General features: G+C 39.6%; 2 protein-coding genes and 1 pseudogene across 27 annotated transcripts in view; 2 read left to right on the top strand and 1 right to left on the bottom strand.

Annotated features, from left to right (window-relative positions):
- CACNB2 (calcium voltage-gated channel auxiliary subunit beta 2) overlaps positions 1 to 8,405 on the top strand; it is a 402,637-nt gene extending 394,232 nt beyond the window's left edge. For 12 of the 13 annotated variants that reach the window (XM_089311223.1, XM_051820341.3, XM_017347579.4 and 9 more), the window contains 3 exons: positions 863 to 958; positions 4,296 to 4,481; positions 5,221 to 8,405. In XM_089311223.1, coding sequence (XP_089167349.1) covers positions 863 to 958; positions 4,296 to 4,481; positions 5,221 to 5,715 — 777 coding nt within the window. In that variant the 3' untranslated portion in view covers positions 5,716 to 8,405. 13 annotated transcript variants of the gene reach the window in all.
- Positions 8,406 to 11,223: 2,818 nt separating this feature from the next.
- NSUN6 (NOP2/Sun RNA methyltransferase 6) overlaps positions 11,224 to 23,538 on the bottom strand; it is a 69,945-nt gene continuing 57,630 nt past the window's right edge. For 12 of the 14 annotated variants that reach the window (XM_070055470.2, XM_089311510.1, XM_089311507.1 and 9 more), the window contains 3 exons: positions 17,637 to 17,785; positions 13,273 to 13,398; positions 11,224 to 11,809 (listed from right to left, as the gene is read on the bottom strand). In XM_070055470.2, the coding sequence (XP_069911571.2) occupies positions 11,597 to 11,809; positions 13,273 to 13,398; positions 17,637 to 17,785 (488 nt within the window). In that variant the 3' untranslated portion in view covers positions 11,224 to 11,596. The remainder of the gene's footprint in view (positions 11,810 to 13,272; positions 13,399 to 17,636; positions 17,786 to 23,538) is intronic. The other 2 variants (XR_016218920.1, XR_016218919.1) reach the window with 1 other exon arrangement.
- LOC149122573 (zinc finger CCHC-type and RNA-binding motif-containing protein 1 pseudogene) lies at positions 21,353 to 22,764 on the top strand (annotated as a pseudogene).

Here is a 23,538-nt window from a genome sequence, read left to right on the forward strand (position 1 = left end):
TGGCAGGCCATGGTTATGCACATCTGAGTATTTTGCAGTTTTCTAGAACAACGTGAACTTCTCCCTTCAGGGAGAACAACTTTTGTCGTCAGTGATCATGTTAATGAATGTAGTGTTTTAATAATGTAAAATGCAGTATATTGAGCATTTAAAGATCTGAAGAACTCATCGAACCATTTTTTAAATGATCAATGAGGATGTTAGAAATTATACATGGTAAATTATCCATTGGAATTTCAAGACAGAACAAGAAAAGTTAATGTAACACAGTAAGAAATACTTTCAGATTCCACATGGTAAACTAGTCTTTCAGGAACTACCCTTATTAGGTTTTAGCATGGTATCAAAATTATCCACAATTATACTAAAATATTCCTCCATTTACACATCTATAGAATATTTTGAATTTTCTTCCCGTATTTCAACCCAGACAAGACACAGTAGCAGACTGAATGTAGAAGCAGTTGTAGACTGTGTTCTACAAAACTAGGAACTAGAGATTTACTTAAAAAAAAAAAAGTGGAATGTTTATAAAATTTTTTGAATTCCTAATACAGAAATTAGATATAATTCACATAAGTGCGATTATTGGTAGATCTAAGGAACAGAAAGCCTAGGAAAAACACTGAAGAGTAAGCACTGTCTGTGTGTGTGCATACAGCTTACAACTGAGAACTATGTTAATTTTGTAGATAATCCTACACACTGTATTTTATAACTAAGTCTGTTATAAACTATCCGCGCTATAAAAAAAAGGACCACCAGAAAGGAACTGACAATGCGCCTTTTATGTTCCTAAAATTGTGTATATGAAATAAATGAAACTTTTATAACTTAGTTTTAAAAAATTCCTCTTTCACAGGTTTTACAAAGGCTAATAAAATCTCGAGGGAAATCTCAAGCTAAACACCTTAATGTCCAGATGGTAGCAGCTGATAAACTGGCTCAGTGTCCTCCAGTAAGTTATATATATACGCTATGTCTATATGCGGGATAATCCAGTTGAAGAGGTTAAACCTGGTATTGTATTAAAAAGAAAAAACAAATTGTCATGGAAGAGAATCCTTGTCACTTAAAGAGATTACACAGAAGTGAACTGTCCAGCCTGCTTCCATAGTCATGTGTTTGGAGCACATGAGTAGCTCAGATTATGGTTATGGCTTGCAAAATACTATAATGCATCCATTAATGACCTTAGTTTGTTAATATCTAACACAGGATCACAGCTTGAAAGTTTGTTTATAAGACGTATCTGGGATTGGCTTAAAGCAAGTTTATTTTCATCTCCATGGAAGGGCAGAGCAACAGAAAAATTTTCTATATGCTGCTTCACTCCCCAAATGCCCACGACAGCCAGGGCTAGGGACAGGCCAAAGCAAGGAGCCAGAAGTTACATCCAGGTCTCCCATGAGGGTGGCAAGGGACCCAAGTATTTGTAGCATCATCTTCTGCCTCCCAGGATGCAATAGCCAGAATCAGGATCAGAAGTGAAGCAACTGGGGCTCAAACTGGCACTCAGAGGATGCAGGTATACCAATGCTGGCTCCTGGGATTGAGTTATTATTCACTTCTGATTACTGAAAGCAAGTTGCCTTCTTTTGATTCAAAAATGCTTTTTTAAAAGAAAGGCTGAGTTACAGAGAGGGAGAGGCAGAGAGCAAGCGAGCAATCTTCCATCTGCTGGTTAAGTCCCCAAATGACAGCAACAGCCGGGCCTGGGTCAGGCCAAAGCCAGGAGCCAGAAGGTTCATTCAGGTCTCCCATATGGATGGAGGGGCTCAAGCATCTTCCGCTGCTTTCCCAGATGTATTAGCTGGACTCCAAGTGGAGCCCATAAGTGATGCTGGTGCTGCAGGAGCGTAACCCACTGTCCCACAGCACTGGCCTCTCAAAAATGCTTTTGAAATTATGTAAAAATGAATTTTTTAATTTATTTTATTTTATTTTATTTTTTTAACTTTTATTTAATGAATATAAATTTCCAAAGTACAGAATATTGATTACAATGGCTTCCCCCCCATAACGTCCCTCCAACCCACAACCCTCCCCTTTCCCATTCCCTCTCCCCTTCCATTCACATCAAGATTCATTTTCAATTCTCTTTATATACAGAAGATCAGTTTAGCATACATTAAGTAAAGATTTCAACAGTTTGCTCCCACACAGAAACATAAAGTGAAAAATACTGTTTGAGTACTAGTTATAGCATTAAACCTCAGTGTACAGCACACTAAGGACAGAGATCCTACATGAGGAGTAAGTGCACAGTGACTCCTGTTGTTGACTTAACAAATTGACACTCTTGTTGATGGCCTCAGTAATCACCCTAGGCTCTTGTCATGAGCTGCCAAGGCTATGGAAGCCCCCTGAGTTCACCGACTCTGATCATATTTAGACAAGGCCATGGTCAAAGTGGAAGTTCTCTCCTCCCTTCAGAGAAAGGTACCTCCTTCTTTGATGACCTGTTCTTTCCACTGGGATCTCACTCGTGGAGATCTTTCATTTAGGTTTTTTTTTTCCCCCAGAGTGTCTTGGCTTTCCATGCCTGAAATTCTCTCATGGGCATTTCAGCCGGATCCGCATGCCTTAAGGGCTGATTCTGAGGCCAGAGTGCTCTTTAGGACATTTGCCATTCTATGGGTCTGCTGTGTATCTCACTTCCCATGTTGGATCATTCTCTCCCTTTTTGATTCTATCAGCTAGTATTTGCAGACACTATTCTTGTTTATGTGATCCCTTTGGTTCTTAGTCCTATCATTACGATCAATTGTGAACAGAAATTGATCACTGGGACTAGTGAGATGGCATTGGTACATGCCACCTTGATGGGATTGAATTGGAATCCCCTGGCATGTTTCTAACTCTACCGTTTGAGGTAAGTCAGCTTGAGCATGTCCCGAATTACACATCTCTTCCCTCTCTTATTCCCACTCTTATATGTAAAAATGAATTTTTAAACAATACCTACATCATTCTGAATGCATTCTTATTTTGAGTCCATACTTGATATACTATGGTACTTCAAAAATTCAGGGAAAACTGAGTTAAAAGTTATTCATTTTAGGACCAGCATTGTGGTGCAGGGTATGCTGCAACCTGCAACACCAGTATCGCATTATCAGAATACCCGTTTGAGTCCCAGCTGCTCTGCTGCCAATCCAGCTCCTTACAGATGCGCCTGGGAAGACAGGAGAAAATGACCCGAGTACTTGGACTCCTGCTACCCATGGAATTCCTGGCTCCTGGCTTTGGCCTGAACCAGGCCTTGCCATTACAGCCAACTGAGGCGTGAACCAGCAAATGAAGTTCTCTCTCTCACTCTGCCTTTCAAATAAATAAATCTTAAAAGTTCTGATGCAGATTTTTGAACTCTATGCATAGTTGTTATATAATATATGCCTCTGAACTTTCTGAAGACCTGTAGTATGTATGGATTTCAAATTTTTTTTTTTGCCACCAAATAAGTTTTTTATCCATTTTCCATGAACTTTTTTTTCCTTAAGTAGTTATTTTAGAAGCTGTATCAATATTTGATTGACAAGCAATCTGCTGTGTCAGATGGTTTCAGCTGCTTCAGTCACATTTCATATCCTAACCTTGCCTCATTAACTTTTTAACTTTACTTTCTTTTGAAGAGTTACAGAAAGAGGTAGGTAAGAGAGAGAGGTCTTCCATCCACAGATTCACTCCCCAAATGGCCACAGTGGCTAGAGCTGGGCCAATCCGAAGCTGGGAGCTTCTGGGTGTCCCACATGGGTGCAGGGGCTCAAGCATTTGGACCATCCTCTCCTACTTTCCCAGGCACATTAGCAGGGAGCTGGATCAGAAGTGGAGCAGCTGGGACTTGAACTGGCTCCCCTATGGGATGTGGGTGCTGCAGGCCAAGGCTTTAAGCCACTGCACCACAGTACCGGCCCCTGCATCATTAATTTCTACATTAAGCTTTTTAATCTCTCTTCCACGATGTTTTTTTAACCATACTATCAGTATCTTTTTTCATTGCTGATATAAGTAACAGTTCTGAACTGTCATGCCCCTAATAACTATTCCAACTGTATACTTTCGAATCATTATAATTAGCTAAGCATCCATCTGACATGGACAGACACATGTAAGATCAGCCAACCAACAGAAAAGGAGAGGAGAGCACATAAGCAAAGGCAGATACAAAAGGGTGCAGCTCCCGGAGCTGCCGCCTCCCTCCTTTCAGGAGGCTGGGGAGGGACGCGGGAACTCAGTCAGTGCTGGGGCTGGGGCTGGTGCTGGTGCGCTGTCTGAAATGTTTGTCTCTGCAGGAATTGTTTGATGTGATCTTAGATGAGAACCAGCTTGAGGATGCTTGTGAGCATCTTGCCGACTATCTGGAGGCCTACTGGAAGGCCACCCATCCTCCCAGCAGCAATCTCCCCAACCCTCTCCTTAGCCGTACTTTAGCTACTTCAGCTCTGCCTGTCAGCCCCACCCTCGCCTCTAATTCACAGGTAAGGGAGTTTTTAGCAGTCTTCAAACTGGGATCCACGTCCTGAGAACCAAAGCAGTGTGTGCTCTAGTCTACTGTGTCTGAATAAGAGAAACTTTATAAGTCATTTAATCAGTCCTGTGGTATGAAAAGAACTGTCAACAGAATATGCTATAAATATATACTTTAAAAAAAAGAAATAAATTGTTCCTTAGGACAGAGATAGAGAAACTTTCTATACAGTCAGCAGCAGACTGGGTGTAAGGTGTGTAACCTTCAGCAAGTTCCTTAATCGTTCTTGCTTGGCAACAGCAGCCCTTCTCATGGGCCATTGTATATTGTAACAAATTGTCTTATTGCCTGCCTTTTCTCACAGGGTTGTTGGATTAGTAAGTACATGTGAAGGTCCTTGACTAGTCAGATTCTGCCCCATACTGTTCAAACATTTCATATTTTTATTATTTTTAAAATCTTCAAGCCAATGCTGAATCCTATTGATTTTTCATCTTCACTCATGTATTCACTTGTATAGAAAAACCTTAGGCACTTGAATCTAAAACATATAAAAGAATGTCTAGAACAGAGTAATTTTTTTCATGAAGGAGATAGCACTTAGAAATCCAAAACTAATCATTGCCGCTGAATGTTATCAAAGGAATTCAGTAACTGACGTATGTTAGACCTCATTTCAGGATTTTAGATACTTAAAAGGACTGTATTTGAAGAAACCTGGATTAATGCCTGTATTCCCTTTGCTGCAGGGTTCTCAAGGAGATCAGAGGACTGATCGCTCTGCCCCTGCCCGTTCTGCTTCCCAGGCTGAAGAAGAACCTTGCTTGGAACCAGCAAAGAAATCCCAGCACCGGTCTTCCTCCTCAGCCCCACACCACAACCATCGCAGTGGTACAAGCAGAGGCCTCTCTAGGCAAGAGACATTTGACTCAGAAACCCAGGAGAGTCGAGACTCTGCCTATGTGGAGCCGAAGGAAGATTATTCCCATGAACATGTGGACCACTATGCTCCACACCGTGACCATAATCACCGAGATGAGACCCACAGGAGCAGTGACCACAGACACAGGGAAACCCGGCACCGTTCCCGGGACATGGATCGAGAGCAGGACCACAATGAGTGCAACAAACAACGAAGTCGTCATAAATCCAAGGATCGCTACTGTGACAAGGATGGAGAAGTAATATCCAAAAAACGGAATGAGGCTGGGGAGTGGAATAGGGATGTTTACATCCGCCAATGACTTGTGCCCTTTTGTGTTTTTTTTTTTTTAAGTCTTGTATAAGCGCACCCTCAGATGAAATCTTTGGGGTCTACATTGAAATCATATGTGATCTGTCTTGTGTATTTTGTATTGCTGTTGCTCAAGTAGCAATAGCATGAAATAGAGTATTAATATACTTTTTTTTTCTTTTTTAAGTGCTATATAAATTGGCCTGGTACAGCTGAATTCACAAACTGTGTTGGGTAGCTGCCACTTGAACAAAATCTGTTGCCACACAGGTGATTAGCGTTTCAAGAAACATAGTTGATCCATCCAGCAAGCCAGAATCAGCACAGATAAGTGGAATTTCTTGTTTCCCAGATTTTTAATACACAGATACCTTATTTGCATATTCATTTATTCATGGACCACTGTTTCTTGCTTGTACCTCTGGCTGACTAAATTTGGGAACAGATTCAGTCTTGCCTTACACAAAGGGGATCATAAAGTTAGAATCTATTTTCTATGTATTAGTACTGTGTACTGTATAGACAGTTTGTAAATGTTATTTCTGCAGACACCTTATTATAATTATATATAATATATATATATACAATCAGTTTGATCACACTATTTTAGAGTCTTAATGCCAAGTCAGCAGATTTGCTTTATGAATTACAGGGACTAGAAATACCCACATTCAGGAAATTTGTAATAACATTGTCTAGACACCTATCCCCACTCTAATAGAAAGTCTGTATATACTGTAAATATGTGTGATTGCTTGACTTGAAAAGATTTGATTTCTAAATGTTATACCATCCTGTAAGTTTATAATTTTGACCATAAATTATGGCAAATATACCAAACTCAAAGGTTGTTCTACTCCATACAGTTCACACTAATTGTGACAAACACATTCTTAGTAGCTAGTGTCTGTTATAGTCACTGCACTGGAATATGAGCCCGAACCCGCTGTATGCACGTGCGTGTGTGTCTGTATGTAAGAGTGTGCACGAGTGACCGGTTGAAATAAACTCAAATGCTGAAGACTAGTGAAGAAATTAGAGACTGGTCTCTAGAATTCCAGCCACCTGGCTTTGTATTTAATTGTGCTATGTGTTGCTTTAACAATCAATCCATCAAGCAGTCAGGGAACGTGAGAAAGCTTGCTGCCAAAGTAACTAGGAAAGCATTCATGCGCTGGTCCTTGTTTTCGCTCCTAGAGAGTGAAAATACAGGCGACTTTTACTGTGAGTGTTTCACTGGAAATGTACAATCTTTGTGTGTCAGAGTATTTGTTTTAGTAAGAAACGTTTACACAGCTTGTGGACTTACTTCATAGGAAAATAAATTTTTATAACTTCTCCCACTTTATTTTCTAACCTTGCCTATTGTTCCTGTTTATTTCCCAATTACCTATAATTCTCCCCCACCCAACTTAAACAGTTTCATTGTCTGTGAGAACCCAGGAAGTGCTTCTTAAAACCAAAGTTTCTGTTGTTCAGAATTAACCAGGGCAAAATGGGTAACTTGAAGTGAATAAATTGTTAAGAATGTTTCATACACTAGATATCTACTCGTAAGAGGAATCTAGAACATACTATCCCCACACCTCCAAAGCACTGCTGTATGAAGCTTACAATGTTATTAAGTGTACATTTTCCTCTAGTTACTACTGGATAGGTAAACCAGTATTAGGTGTGCAAGTACTCAGCACCTGAAGTTTGTCCCGGGAAAATGCTTATCATTGCCTACTTCAGATCTGTATCTTAATTTATTTAACAAAATAGTTACCGTGAACTCTTGTTTTGCTACCTTATCTCAGTTTCTTCCTGAATGACTTACATTTAACCAATTTCCCCCACCCCCAAGAAAACTGTTTTAAAACTGTATTACAAACACAGTATTTTAACAGTTAATATATGAAAAATATGCCTCAGATTCAGTCTATTTGTTAATTAGCTCTGTACTAATTTTTGACAATTTTTTACAAATTGAGAAACTATTCCAGTCAAAACGCTTTCATAAAATATTTGTGATCAGCTTTCATCAGGCTGATCACTAGTCCAATCCTTTCCTACATATGTACTTATCCAAATTAATGACTTTGGAATATTTAAATTCTTGAAGTATAACTGGTAACTACCTTACTTGCTGCTATCATTAATCCCTTCCAAAGAACTTAGTTTTCCACTTTACTGTGGAAAATATTAGTGCAAATCAAAGTAGTCCTCAAACACCAAACTGAAGGATTTGACATAACAGCATCTATACATGAAAACTGTATAGTGGTCATATGCATAAACAGTGTGCAGTCAATTTGTAAATGAAGAAATCATCCCAAGAATAGAGGGATATTTACTGACTTGTGGAATGTAAAATTATAGTCTCTTCACACAGCAAAGGCTTAATCGTAGTTGTAGAATCATGACTTTTGTAGTCAACTTAGAAATGCTGGAAATGTACTGAATAGTTCTTTGTTATAACCATTTCAGGTTTTCCTATGCTCTTTCTCTACTGCTCATTTAAGTTACTGTTACAAAAAGGTGCTGCTAAATGTAGGATGTCTTAGTCTTTCTGTATTTTGGGACAATGCCACATTTTAACATGGTCTGCTATGCATTCCTGTTAAACAAACATTCACTGTCAGCCACACTGAACTGTTCAACAAACTTGGTTTAAAGTCATTCATATAAAACAAATAAAGAGCTGGCTTCTGCACTGTTTACTATTAGTATTAATTGACATTTTAGGAATGATTCTTGGAATTGAGAATGTTCCATACTGAACACCACTTGTGCAGCATCTTCCTTACAGGCAATGTTGATCACTTGTCGTTCCTTTAGTAATCTTCTTGTCATACCTAATTTGGGAAAAAAGATGGCACAAGGTAGGTAAGTTTTTTTTTTTTTTAAGAGTTGAGTTACAGCAGAATAATCTCCCTCCTACCTTAATTTTGCAAGCAAAACAACCTTGATTCATATTTGTAATTATACTCTTACCTGATTTTGAGGATAAATTTGACTCCTGTCCTTTCCAATTATGTACTAAGGTGATGCTAGTAGTTCTAGGTGTAGTCATCCTATTAAAGTAAGAGTCACCCTGTTAGAAAATAGGTAACTAGGTGGCAAAAACCAAACAGATGATTCAGGAGCTAAGTTATATTTTTATTTGTGCTTTGTTTTGCTATTTAAACTAAAATATGACACAGGGATCTGAGGTAAAATGTGTTAAATTTAAATACATTTTTCTGTTTCACAGAAATAACTATGTTAACACTAAATGTTAAGATACAAATTTTCGCCTTTCCCTGATTTTTCCATTTTATTGCATTTTTCTTTATATTTTTATATCCCTTAAGATTGTTACTTTCTTTTTTTTTTTTTTTTAATTTGAGAGACGGAGGTGGGGACTGGATGACTCTGACAAAGGCCAGGGCTGTGCAGAGCTGGAACCAGGAAGTCAATCCAGATCCCCAACTACTTGACCTGTGATCTGCTGCCTCCCAGGATCTGCATTAACAAGAAGCTGGAATCAGAAACCAGAGCCAAGTATCAAACCCAGATACTCTTGACACTGATATTGGCAGGCATCTTGTCTTAACTAAAAGCCCACCCCCACATATGTGCTTTCTTTTCCACTTTGCATGATTTTTCAAAAGGAAGAAATCCACTGAAAATTGTTCAGCCTTCCCATTTTTTTTTATTTGACAGATAAGAGAGACAAAGGTCTTCCTTCTGTTGGTTCACTCCCCAAATGGGCGCAGTGCCGATCCGATCCAAAGCCAGGTGCTTCTTCCTGGTCTCCCGTGTGGGTGCAGGTGCCCAAGGACTTGGGCTATCCTCCACTGCCCTCCTGGGCCACAGCAGAGAGCTGGACTGGAAGAGGAGCAACCAGGACTAGAACCTGGTGCCGCAGGTGGAGGATTAACCAAGTGAGCCATGGTGCCAGTCCCCGTCCTTCCCATTTTTAATATGCAAAGTTTTCTGCTATTTTGCTGGCATCAATAATTTACAACAGTATGAGTTTGTTGTAAGGCTCATTTTCACCCGTTTTTATCCTAGCTTAGCAGTGGGCATGAATAACAATGTGTTTTGTGGAGTTGCTTAAAAGTCTGAGGAGGTACACTGACCCCTGGAAACAAAAATACCATAGGTAAACAGTGTGTCTCTCAGTCAAATGACGTTTCCTGGACAAAAGGCAGACTGGCAAATTTAGAGTCAGTCAGTACTTAGAGAAAAGTTATTTTAAGTTCCCCCAAGATTTAAGTATGTGATTATCTGCTCGGAAGCAGTGACAGAAAGAAAACATAAGGTCTCTGCCCACAGGATGTTTCCCAAGTGTGAGGTTCGTTTAGGGGCATGGCTAGTAAACTAGAATGACAGGGTGTTAAATACCGTGAGAACAGACATGCAGCCTTGAGATGTACAGAGAAAAAAGTGCCTGACCAACCGCAGAGAAAGGAGATCCAAAAGGCTTCTTCAAACAAGAGCCCATTTAAAGATCTTACCTGATCCAAGAGACCCTCTAACCATTACTAATGGAATAAAGTTAGGAGGAACTTCCCAAAAGAAACCTATGAGGAAGAAAAGAAACTATCAGGCAGTTGTTTGCTGTTGTCCTTTTAATTACTGGATTATCTGAATGAAAGCTAACCTGTTTGAGGTGTTTAACCCCATATGAAAGACTACAAACTACAACTAAATAATAGGTAATTCAATAGATTCTTATCTGGAAAGTAAATAGAATAAAGGAAGCCCAGGCCTGTATTTAAAAAAAAATAAAAGCAATCACATTGGCCACTCTAAGGGGATGTTTGATCTATCACAGGCACAGGGGCCCTGTATGACTTGGGTGTCTTGCAAAACTGTGCTAAGTAGGATAACAGCAAGCCCCAGATGGAAGGGACAAGCCAGTTCCCAGCTGGCAGAAGCTGGTTTTCTCATCACTTGCATAATATGTGCTCTAGTAGATGATAAAAACTACCCAAATTGTGGAATAGTCTCATTTTTTTAAATCTATAAAGTAAAAAATACTCCATTTGCTTTTCAGTTTAAAATCAGGATTAAAACTGAATATAAAGAAAGTAGACTGACTATACATTGAAGAGATCTAAACTTCCCTTCAAAGTGTTGATTTAGGGGCTGGTACTGTGGTGTAGCAGGTAAAGGCATCTCTTGCAGTGCCGGCTGCTCCACTTCCCATCCAGCTCTCTGCTATGGCCTGGGAAAGCAGAACAAGATGGCCCAAGTCCGTGGGCCCCGGCACATGCGTGGGAGACCTGGAAGAAGCTCCTGGCTTCGGATCGGTGCAGCTCCAGCCAATTGGGGAGTGAACCAGCAGATGGAAAACCTCTCTCTGCACCTCTCCTTCTCTCTGTGTAACTCTGACTTTCAAGTAAATAAATCTTTAAAAAAAAAAAAAAAAGTTGATTTAGAAAATAGGCAGAGAAAGTCAAGCAAAACACTTAACACAGTTATTGGCAAATGAAAAAGGTTAAGACTTCCCAGGGCCTGAATTCTTAAAGAAATACAATTTCAGAACTTGGCAATAGAAAACAATTATTTTTATAAACATTAAATATTGTATTTCATTCCTTTTATGAGATTCAATAATTTTAACATTAAAAACTATGTATATTCTTTACAGTTTAAAACACAAGAGCCCAAAAGAGAATGTTCCAGACACCTACAGGCATCTCCTTTTCATTATACTGTTCTTAATCCAGGATGAAAAATTTCTCTTAAAAACACAGAATGTAACCCTATAGCACCCCCCACTGTGTTCTTCATCCCTGGTGAAACCACTGGCAGCCTTTCTGTTTCCTGAGCAACCATTCCATCATTCAGTTGGCCCAACACTGTGGGGGGAAAAAGACGACAGCAAATGCTTGACATTTTGATTTCAGAAGATCCTTCTATGTGTTTTTGCATTTTACAAACTTTGCAATAAAAAAACCAATACAATCCTTATTTGCCAGCCAAATCATGTCTTCCATTCTGGCGTTTTTAAAGGAATCAATGTCAGTGTCCTGCAATGGCACAACAGATGGATCAAATCGCTGCAGCTGTTTCAATTGTTCTAATGATAGGCCAGCTCCCACCATTCCTTCTCCTCCAATTAGGGGTTCCTGTTGGGAGAAAATTAATATGAATGAACATCCTATAATTAGTAGGCCTCATACAGTGTAAATTAAAAGATGAATTAAGTTATATCTACAAATCTTCTGAAAAAAGAAAAATGAGTACATACCTTTTATTTTTGTGGAGTGTACCTGCTCAGTACGGGGGAAAGCAGTATTACATGTTGATCTGATGATATAGTATACTCATTGGTGTACCTACTTCTCAAAAGGACTGAGCTTCCTAGTCAGAAGCATAGAGATGCAAACTGCAGCTGGGTCACATTTCAGCTGTATGACCTTAAGCTAGTAATTTTACCTAGACCCATTTCCTCATTAAATACTCAGTTCTGAGGATTAATGAAAGCATGAGTATGGCTGGCATAAAGCAGGCACTCATGATGTGGAACACTATTACCAAGAAAGCAACAGATAACATTCAGCTTTTTTTCTAAAACTGCAAAAGATGTTTCTTAGACATCTAAGATGCCACTCTCTGATCAGTTTGTTGTTTATGTTTATAGAAGTCAAAACATTAGAAAAAGGGACACATAAATTAAGGCTACATCAGTTAATCTGAAGGATCATAGTATCATAAGAAATTGAATGATTCTTAGAAACTACTACTGCAAAAGATCCAAAATTCTAACTTCATATAGTTTATTATCCTGTAGAGTGAAGGGTAATACACTCTTACTTCTTTTAGGTATATATTCACTTCCAAGTAAATTCTGAAGTCTTCCTTTTATTTGCAATATAATCAGCTTAATTTCTGAATCTAAAATCTACCTCTGGATTGTTTTTATTTATTTATGTATTCTTACTACCTCCCAGAATTATCTATGGGAAGGTACTAAAGTATCTGCTCAATGTATATGAATGAACATGAAAATTACTGTAGATTTAAACTTAATTCCAAACATCATGGGCTAAAAAATTGGATTCTACAGTCCTAACAAAAATCAAAACCAAAAGTTAAACTAATACTGGGTAAAACAAAGAAAGCTTTTTATATAATAAAATATAAATCAGTACTAATCCTGAATTACATTTTCCTCTCTTGGCTGGTCTTATGATATCTCACATATACTAAAGTTGGTTTGGACTCTAAGTACTCAACCTTTTGCATATCACAGAAATAAATAGGGCTTGGAAAGAAAAATTATTTGGAACAAAATGCTGAGAAACATAAATAACAGCTACAAGTGGAATAAATATGCAACAAAAATATACCAAGCTCTGCGCCATTTCAATGTAATGTAAAGGAAGAGAGAGGAAAAACTGTCAGGACGTGCAAAGCCACAATGAACAGCCTAAAATGGATCTGATTAGGGAAATAGTCTTACTTACTACACTATTTGTTTCAGAAGTTTTACTTGACATTATTTCTTCATATGATACTTTGCGTATATCATCATGCTTCATTTCTGCGAGTTACTGGATGATACACAGAAAAATGAAAATATTCTTACCTGGGGCTGAAGCTGAAGGCAAGGAAATGTGGCGAGGGCCCAGGCGACTTGCTCTTCATTTTCTGCCAGTGTCACCGTGCATGTGCTGTATACCAGCACGCCCCCTGGCTTCAGCAGCTGAACTGCCTGAAGAAAACTACGATCAGACCATGCATACCACAAGATCCAATCAATAGCCAGAGGGATTTTATAGCATCGATACTTTTCAAGTATTCCAGATAAACCAAATGTTCTTTATAATAAGGGTCCCTTCTCCAGTTCGAGCAGTACTTGCATTCTAGACTAACTTGGAGCTGTCATACTTCGTATGAATCATTCCATGCCATTAGATACCATTTTTATGCTGAAAACACAAATTTACTTTTAGGCCAGACTTCCTTTCTGAATTTCATACTCATATCAGTTGCTTTCTCAACATTTCTCAACAGAAGTCTTTCTTCCTTAAAGATGTCCAGGCCCAGACGTTTGATATCCTTTATGCCTCTCTTTCTCTCACCCTCGTCATCCATCCGCAACCCCTACTAGTGGCTTTACCTTCAAAATATATCCAGAGTGGTCGGTGCTGTGGCAAAGCGGGTAAAGCCGCCGCCTTCAGTGCCAGCATCCCATATGGGCGCCAGTTCAAGTCCTGGCTGCTCCACTTCTGAATCAGCTCTCTGCTATGGCCTGAGAAAGCAGTGGAAGATGGCCCAAGTCGTTGGGCCCCTGTACCAAGGAGGGAATACCTGGAAGAAGCTCCAAGCTGTGGGTTGGCAGAGCTCCGCTGTTGTAGCCTACTGGGAAGTGAACCAGCGGATGGAAGACCTACCTCTCTCTGCCTTTCCTCCTCTCTCTCTAACTCTTTCAAATAAATAAATAAATAAATCTTTAAAAAAGATACCCAGAATTTGGCCACTTCTCACTACTACTACTGCTATAATTCTGGACCAATGCTTTTTATCTTTTGTTTGGATTATTCATTCCAATAGTCTCTTATTTCATCTACCTGCTTCATTCCCTGCCTTCACAATCTATTCTCAATACAGTACCCACAGCAGTCCTTTTAAACTTTCCACCTTTTTTTTTTTTTTTTTGAAAGCTTTTATTTAATAGGTACAGCTTTAGGAATATAGTGGTTCTTTCCCCCATACCTGCCCTCCCACCTCCTACTCCCTCTCCCATCCCATTCTTCATTAAGATTCATTTTAAGTTATATACAGAAGGCCAACTCTATTCTAAGTGAGGATTTCAATAGTTTGCACCCACACAGACACACAAAGTATAAAGTACTGTTTGAAGACAATAAACTTTCCACTTCTTGCATCATACCCTTCAACTGTCTTTCATTATCACTTACAATCAACACCAAAGTCCTTGAAAAGGCCTTTAAGAACCTAACTAGGGGCTGGCACTGTGGCGCAGTGGGTTAACACCCTGGCCTGAAGTTCGAGACCTGGCTACCCCACTTCCAATCCAGTTCTCTGCTGTGGCCCAGGAAAGCAGAAGATGGCCCAAGTCCGTGGGCACCTGCACCCATGTGGGAGACCTGGAAGAAGCTCCTGGCTCCGGATCAGCACAGCTCTGGCCACTGCAGCCGACTGGGGAATGAACCAACAGATGGAAGACTCCCCCTCCCCTTCTAACTCTTTCAAATTAAATAAATAAATAAATATTTACCCAAAAGAAAAAAAAAACACCTAACTAAACAAGTCTTGTTGCATGTCTAACCTCCCTTCCCCGTACCTCTTATGCTTGCTCATTCTGCTTTACCAACACTGGCCACCTGCTGTTCCTGGAACATGTAAGGCACTAGCACTTTAAGATGCTTGCCAGCAGCTTGGGAAGCTCTCCTAATCCTCTGCATTGCTTGCTCCTTCACAGTCGTCTTTGTTTCTTGTCACCTTTTCTGCAACACTCTTCCTGACTACCCTATGCAGAACCCCAACAACTCCAATCCAGCACTCCTATCCCACCTGCCTTTTTCAGTTTGTTCTGTAAGTCAACAGCATCACTGTCTCGTGTTACATAACTTCCTCATTTATTTCACCTCCCAAGTTAGAACAGAAACCTCATGAATAAAAGCATGGATTGTCTGCTTTTTCACTACTGTGTGGTCAGCGTCTAGTATAGTCTCTTGCAAAGAGCATGTACTCAATGAATATGAGGTATCTTCATAAAGTTCATGAAAAATGTCCACTAATGAAAAGCCACGATACATGGATTTCAAAAAGTTTTGCATCAAAATAACCTTATAACTCCATTTTTCCACAAACTTTTTGAAGTATACTTTGTATGAGTAGGAAACAAGGTGCTGTGCTAAAACAAACATGTTCCAAATATTTAAAGTTCATCTTTTTAAAGTCCCAAGTTTTGCCGGCGCCACGGCTCAATAGGCTAATCCTCCGCCTAGCGGCACCGGCACACCGGGTTCTAGTCCCCGTCGGGGTGCTGGATTCTGTCCCGGTTGCCCCTCTTCCAAGCCAGCTCTCTGCTGTGGCCCGGGAGTGCAGTGGAGGATGGCCCAGGTCCTTGGGCCCTGCACCCACATGGGAGACCAGGAGAAGCGCCTGGCTCCTGGCTTTGGATCAGCACGATGCACCAGCCATGGTGGCCACTGGAGGGTGAACCAACGGCAAGAGGAAGACCTCTCTCTCTCTCTCTCTCTCTCTCACTGTCCACTCTGCCTGTCTAAATAAATAAATAAATAAAGTCCCAGGTTTTATTTTTTAGTGAAAATCTTAAAAAACAAAGTATATACCTGTGCTTTCATCACTAGAGTATGCTGATCAAAACTTAAACCTTGTACCTATGTGCCAACTATTTATTATATTAAGCACTTTATTAGATTTTTTCCCAATAAACCACAGTTAAGGTTACAATATCCAATGCAGTATCTCTACTGGGTAGACTGATGACCCCCATTTCTCAGTGTACCTAAAGTCACTTATGTGAAGAGCCATGACTCAAATCAGGATGTGTTTGATTCTAAAGTTCATTTGTCCATTTCAATCCATGCCAAATGGCACACCTGCTATACTTTTAAATTCTCTCAAAATTACTTGTTCCTTTTCATGATATGCATATACTCCTACTAGTCTTTCACTTCTACGGTTTGTGCTATAACCTAAAAAGAATAAAACAAGTCCCTAGAGCAGTATTTTAATTTTACTCTCAAGCCAAAGTATGTTTCAGCTATATGTAAAGCTTCATTTTTCCTGCTTGCTGTTTTAACTCCAAGGACATATTCTTTGAAGACAGTATAGAAAAAAAAACTTAAATATTCTACAACCAGTGCTATGTTTGTGTATGAAAGGAGAAACCAGGAGAGACGAATAAAAATGACCTCAAAGAAAACTTCAGAGAATAACTAGTATAGCCATTGTTGTTGTTCCCTGCTTATTTATAAACTGGAGAGCTGACAGGAAACAATGAATTCATCTTTCACCAAATGCTTTCTACACTCTGAAATTCATTGAGTTACTTTTGCTACATTTAGATAAATCTTTAAATGTCCTATCTGGGCTTCTTCTGAAACATACTAGAGACCACTAAGTTTGCACGGTTTTTATGGTTCTTCTATATTGTACACTGGACACTGTCCTTTCCCTTTTTTATAAATGGTTACCTCTATTGGACTTCCTACTTATAATCTGTTAAGATGACCTAGGAACCCCACAAAAACAGAATAATATATTTTACACCCACTTATTTTCACTGATTAGTAACCATATATAAATAGTTATTTTTTTTAAAGATACAGCAGAATGTTTGAAACTCATTAAATGTCTCAGTGAATAAATTCTGTTGCTTGGGTATATCAGAGGGTTAGTCAACATAAAGGAAATTTCCATAAGCATTAAAACTCGATCTTTTCCATCTTTGTACGTATGTATGTAAATATACATAAAATTTACCATTTTAACCAATTTTTAAGTATACAGTTCAATGCATTAAGAGCATTTGTGCAACCATTACCATTATCCATTTCTGGAACATTTTCATCATCTCAAACTGAAATTCGGCACTCATTAAATAATAATGCATATACTCTGCCCTCAGGGAACCTCTATTCTACTTGTTTCCATGAATTTGCCTATTCTAATTTCTTATGTAAGTGTAATCATATTTTTCCTCCGATGTCTAGCTTATTTCATCTAGCATAATGTCTTCAAGTATGTCCATATTCTGTTATTAGAATTGTACTCTTTTTTAAGGCTATGTTATAGTCCATGTATGGACATACCATATTTTGTTTATACATTTATCAGTCAGTGGACATTTAAGTTTCCATCTTTTAACTGTTGTGAATAATGCTGCTACAAACATTACTCTGGTTTAAAGTAGAGAAGCTAAACTTTCTTTCCCAGCAAAGGATCATCACATACCACAGTAAAGAGTTTTCGCTGTAATGGTTGATATGATGTTACTTCCTTCAGTGTCCAAGTACAAGCCATGTTAGGTCTCTGTCCCATTCCACTACAGGGTGCATCAAGAAGAATGCGATCAAAAGATTCTGGTAAGAATGGAGGTTCCCCTATTAAGAGAATTAGAAACATATTTGCTGTCTGTCCTATTGATCTAGAAAAGAAATAATAATCCAGAGGAGAATATTCTGAATATCCATAATAGAAAATAAAAACAATTCCTGTCTTTAATCAAGTACCTAAATTAATTCTAGGTTATATTTAATATAGATCTGACTTTGTAGGAAAGTTTAAAATGTGGTTATTACAGTTAGAGTTTACTTTACTGACATAGTACCCACCAAGGACAAATCAAACAAGACCTTGAACTAGCAACTTTAGAAGCCACAATTCATCAGAGATAGAACGTGGCATTAATGCCAATTATTCTTCAAACTGGTATTTCTCTTGGTAATTCCTACTGCAGACCACTCCAGAAGAGAAAGCCTGGTAGATTGTAAACATACAAGTTCCAGTTCTGTTCTTTAGTCTCCTGGTCTCTTTGGCCTCCAGTACGGCTATAATCTAGAATGAGCCATGATCCACCCCCGCCAGGATTCAGTCTTACACCAAGTGTCCCTTTGGATTCACTTTAATAATTTTCTTCATTCTATCTTCTGGTCTATTTAACATTACTGGATAAAGTCATGAAACCAAATGGTCTACAAATACATTTATGTTTGCTCTTTACCTGTAAGCTAGATATTGCTGACTCCTTTTAGTTACAGGATTTCCTGCCAGACCCACCACAATATTCCAAGCATCACTGCAGTATCACCTTCTGCTTTTCTGACTGCAAAGCCGTTAGACCTAAGCTATTATCAGTTTAGCTCATCTCCATGTGTAGTCATCTTTGCTTTCTTACCAACTGTCTTACAGGGATTCTCAAAAATATTTTTTTAGGTTTTTAATATTCACTGAAAAAAATCTTCTATGAAGAAATATACAAGTTTATACTTTCACTAACATGAATGTAATTATTTTCCAAAAATTCTCAAAGCTGATTTTTTATTTTATTACCTATTTGCATTGTTTTTAAGACACATTCTTCACTGTTGCCTTGTTCCTACAAACTAGAAGAGCTCTTTGACTATTAAGGACATTAATCATTTCTCTATTAAATATTTTTCACAATCTGTCATGTGACTTAGGTTTTTAAACATAATATTGAGCAAGTATATCTTCATTGTTGAGTTTTATCTATGCTTTCATATAATATTCCCCATCGTGAAATCAGATGAATGTTCATCTTTATCTGCTTTCAGGGATTTTCACTTTTAACTCTTCACACTATCCTCTTTAATCCATCTTGTATTTACTTTTGTGTATAATCACTTCTCCCTCTTCCAAAAAAAAAAAATCAACTCAAAACTACTAACATACCCCTTCGTCCAGGTTTATATGCTACTTTTATCTTCTACTACTCAGACCTATTTGAAGGGCTTCTGTTCTGCTCCAGCATATTCTAATTGTTGAGCTTTTTTTTTTTTTCCTGAGCTCCAACTCTATGCCTTCTGCTTCCCACCATTCCTTGTTGAGATCCCCTGCTGGGAGACACCATCTTGCTGGGAAGAGTTAAGCAGAAAACCTCTGACTAAGCACTGCTGCAGATGGGCAGCCCTAACTACAGGAGAATTCCACAGATCTCACTGATCTTAAATAAAATCTAGAGGGCAGAGTAGAGTCCTAGCAACTGCTCCAAAAAAGGAATCCGCACTGCCTCCCTCTGCCCTCAAAGTGACAGACCTGAGTTGCTGCTAAGAAGCTAGTAAACTCTACCTGTCTGAGGAGGAAACAAGCAGCCCCTTCACAACCCGAATCCCCCAGAGAGCAAGGGCACTTTCCAGAGCAAAGACCAGGCTCCCATGAATCCCACAGGCACAGGAGTTTTGGGCACAAACTCTGAAGCTATACTTGATTGCTCTCTATCATCTAGGTAAGTTCCGGGTAATTTCTTGGGGCCAGTTGCCAGCAGCAGTCCACACACAATTCCAAAGAACCAGAACACGAGGAAAACTCCTTATCACAGGGTCCTAGGGGCTGAAGCACAAACCCCAGATTCATCCTGGCATACCCTGTGAAAACTAGGGATAGTCCTCGCTATCAGGCAACCCTGGGGCTGTCACTGCTGGTGCTGTGATTCCAGGAGTAATTCACACTCACCTGTGGGGTTTAGAGGGTTCTGCCTGGATTCCTCTGTGTCAGATTGGTGACCACCAATCCACAATCCCTGGAATTACTGGCATGCACACTGTGTAGACCTGCGTAAGGACCCCCACTGTCTTCTGCAGCTCCAGGACTGACTATACTATATTCCTCAGAGTCATCGAAACACACCTTTTGGTACCTGGGGAATAATGTTCTTGCTCCACACCTCACCTACTAGTGTGTAATACTCCTCCTAACCAGTATTCACCCTGTGGAACTGGGGCAAGTTCACCTTACCACCTCCCAGTGCTCAGACTTAGGCTCCCGGTGCTGTAAGCCCCAGCATTAGTCACTCCTATACAGCAGGACCTGGGGAAGTTCCTATCCAAAGCATTTAGTCTGAGGGCCACATCTATTGGTGCCACAGGACAAGGGGATGTCTCACAATATCAGAAATGTGGTTACAGCTATCAAAAACCCAACTCTCTCAGGACTAAAGATACACATCTTTGGAAGCTCCCATCATACTGTTAACTCCAAAATCTGCTGCAGACTAATGTGGCTTTTGTAGACACTGCTGACATTGATTACCACTGAATAAATCACTTACAGGCTACATTTCAGGCCTCACCTAGAACCAAAGCCAAATATACAACCCAAGTGACACTGCACATTCCATATAAACAAAATAATATTTCCAATGAATCTCATTCCATAAAAAGAGGATGAGGAGATCTATTAAGCCAGATGCTTAGATACCAACATAGGGTCACAGGAAACATGAGGAAGTAAGGAAACATGACACCACCAAAAGAACACAACAGTTCTCCAGAAATAGATTCTGAACTGAGAAATCTATGAAATGTGTGGAAAAGAAATCAAAATAATGATCCTAAGGAAACTCAGTGAGATGCAAAACAGTTTAAAGATGTGAGGGGGGGCCGGTGCCGTGGCTCACTAGGCTAATCCTCCACCTGCAGCACCAGCACCCAGGGTTCTAGTCAAGGTTGCTCCTCTTCCAGTCCAGCTCTCTGCTGTGGCCCGGGAGTACAGTGGAGGATGGCCCAAGTCCTTGGGCCCTGCACCCGCATGGGAGACCAGGGGATGCACCTGGCTCCTGGCTTCGGATCAGCACAGTGCGCCGGCCATAGCGGCCTTTTGGGGGGTGAACCAATGGAAGGAAGACCTTTCTGTCAGTCTCTCTCACTGCCTAACTCTGCCAAAAAAATAAAATAAAGATGTGAGAGGGAAAAATGACATGAATGAGAAATTCAATAAGGAGACAAAAATAATTAAAATGAACCAAACAATAATTATGGAGCTAAAAATTTACTCAAGGAAATGAAAAAAAAAAAAAACACAACTGAGAGCTTAACCAGCAGAACAAAACAAGCAGAGGAAAGAAATTCTGACCTACATGACAAGACTTCTGAAATACTGAAGTCACACAAAAATAAAGAGAAAATAAAAAATAAGCAGAAAGCCTACAGGACATGTAGGATCCCATTAAGGCATTATTCATATTATAGGGATACCTAAAGGAAAGAAAAAGAAAAAAGTATTGAGAATCTACTAAATGAAATAATAGTTAGAAACTTTTTAAGTCTTGTAAGAGCTATGTACATCAAGATAAAAGAAGTTCAAAGGGCCCCAATCAGAATGAACCAACAAAGATCTTTTCCAAGGCATACTGAAAAATATGTATTATAACAATACTGTTCTCATCCCATGAGAAAAAGGTATTACTTGTGTCTGGTTTGCATGGATTTCAAAGTTTCGTTTTCAAACCAAATACTTCTGCGGCTGCAGCTGTGGCATAGTGGGCTAAGCCTCCCCTGTGGTGCGGGAAGCCCAGATTGGGGCCAATTCTAGTCCCAGCTGCTCCACTTCCGATCCAGCTCTCTGCCATGGCCTGGGAAAGCAGTAGAAGATGGCCCAAGTCCTTGGGCCTCTGTACCCTGCATGGGAGACCCAGACAAAGCTCCTGGCTTCGGAGAGGCTCAGCTCCAGCCGCTGCAGCCATCTGGAGAATGAACCAGGAGATGGAAGACCTTTCTCTCTCTCTCTCTCCCTGTCTATAACTCTACCTCTCAAATAAATAAAATCATTTAAAAAAAAAAAAAAAGGTCAAAATTTCCCACTGAGCTACCCTTTAGAAGTTAAGGAGAGCCTGCCCAGCACCCACAATTCCCAGGCCGCAGCAAGGGTGCAGCAGGAGTTGAAGGTGAGCTAGCAGGGCTGAGGGCTCACGCACTACCACCCCATCTGAAGAAATGAGTGGTGGATTGGCCCCAAGTAAAAGCACAGTGTATGACTCCCAACTTATCCTTTTCCCTGACAAATAATGACCTATACAGGATATTTTCCAAGTACAGCAAAGTTGTAAAGGTTAATATAATGAAAAATAAAAATACCAAGAAGAGTAAAAGGGTTGCATTTATTTTGTTGTTGGATAAAGACTGTGTACCAAATTGCACCAGGGCAATAAGCAGCAGTTACTTGGGAGAGTGATAAAAGCAAGCATTGCTATTGACAATGGAAGAGCAGCTGAATTCATCTGAAGATGAAACTACTTTGATAAACCCAACAGCTATGAATGTGGGGGAAGTGGACACTTAAGTCATGCCTGTCTTAAAAATATGCTTGGAGAACATGAACCTTCAAAGAAAGAAAAAAGTTCCAGAACCAGAAGAAGAAATTGAGGAAGCAGAAGAAAGTGAAGATGGAGGGGAAAACCCTGCTCTGGACAGCCTCAGCCAGGCAACAGCCTTCCAGAAAGACAAAACTGAAGAGAATAAAGGAAATAGAAACCTGGTTCAGGGGGTCTCAACATCAGATGACTCAAGATGGCCGAGGATAAAGAAGCACATATTTCAGTGATGAAGAGGAGCTCAGTGACTGAAATTACATTTACTTCATAAATATCCCTAAAATGTAGAAGTCTTAGAGCACAAAGTTCAGCTGAGGACTAAGGTTCTTTTTAGAATTTGAGCATAAAAACACTTAATAACAAAGTTTTTTACTAGAAAATAGTTCATAGGAAATTGTAAAATAAAGTATTATGTTTCTACCTGGACTTAGCACAGTACAGTTTGAGCATCCCTAATTTGAAATCCTAAACACTGCAAAATCTGAAGCGTTTTCAGTGCCAACACAGCATCTTAAGTAGGACATCCTAACAGTGTTGTTACACATCCTGTGTAAAGTTACCTTCAAGTTATGTACATAAAGTTCAAAATAAAACATAACTGAAGTTCATAGACTTGGTTCCCAACTCTGTGATATCTCATTACGTTTGTGCAACTAGTACAAAATCCAGAAAAACCTGGAATCAAAAATACTTCTGATTCCAAATATTTCAGATAAGGGATACTAAAAATCAGAACTTCTTAGTAATAATCAAAAAAGAGCTAATTTTAATAAAAATGAGTAATAATACTGCTGTCATCCCATGAGAAAAAGGTATTAAAGTGATTTATTGAAGTGGCACGGTGGGTTAACACCCTGGCCTGAAGCACAGGCATCCCATATGAGCGCCAATTGTGGGATTGTTTTTTCTTATTTTTCTGGCACCCGGGCCATCCTCCACTGCATTCCCAGGCCCAAGCAGAGAGCTGGACTGGAAGAGGAGCAACCAGGACTAGAACCTGGCACCCACATGGGATGCTGGTACTGC

The sequence above is a fragment of the Oryctolagus cuniculus genome, chromosome 13 (assembly GCF_051225735.1).
Source record: "Oryctolagus cuniculus isolate XC-2025 breed Fujian yellow rabbit chromosome 13, ASM5122573v1, whole genome shotgun sequence".
Lineage (NCBI taxonomy): Eukaryota > Metazoa > Chordata > Mammalia > Lagomorpha > Leporidae > Oryctolagus > Oryctolagus cuniculus.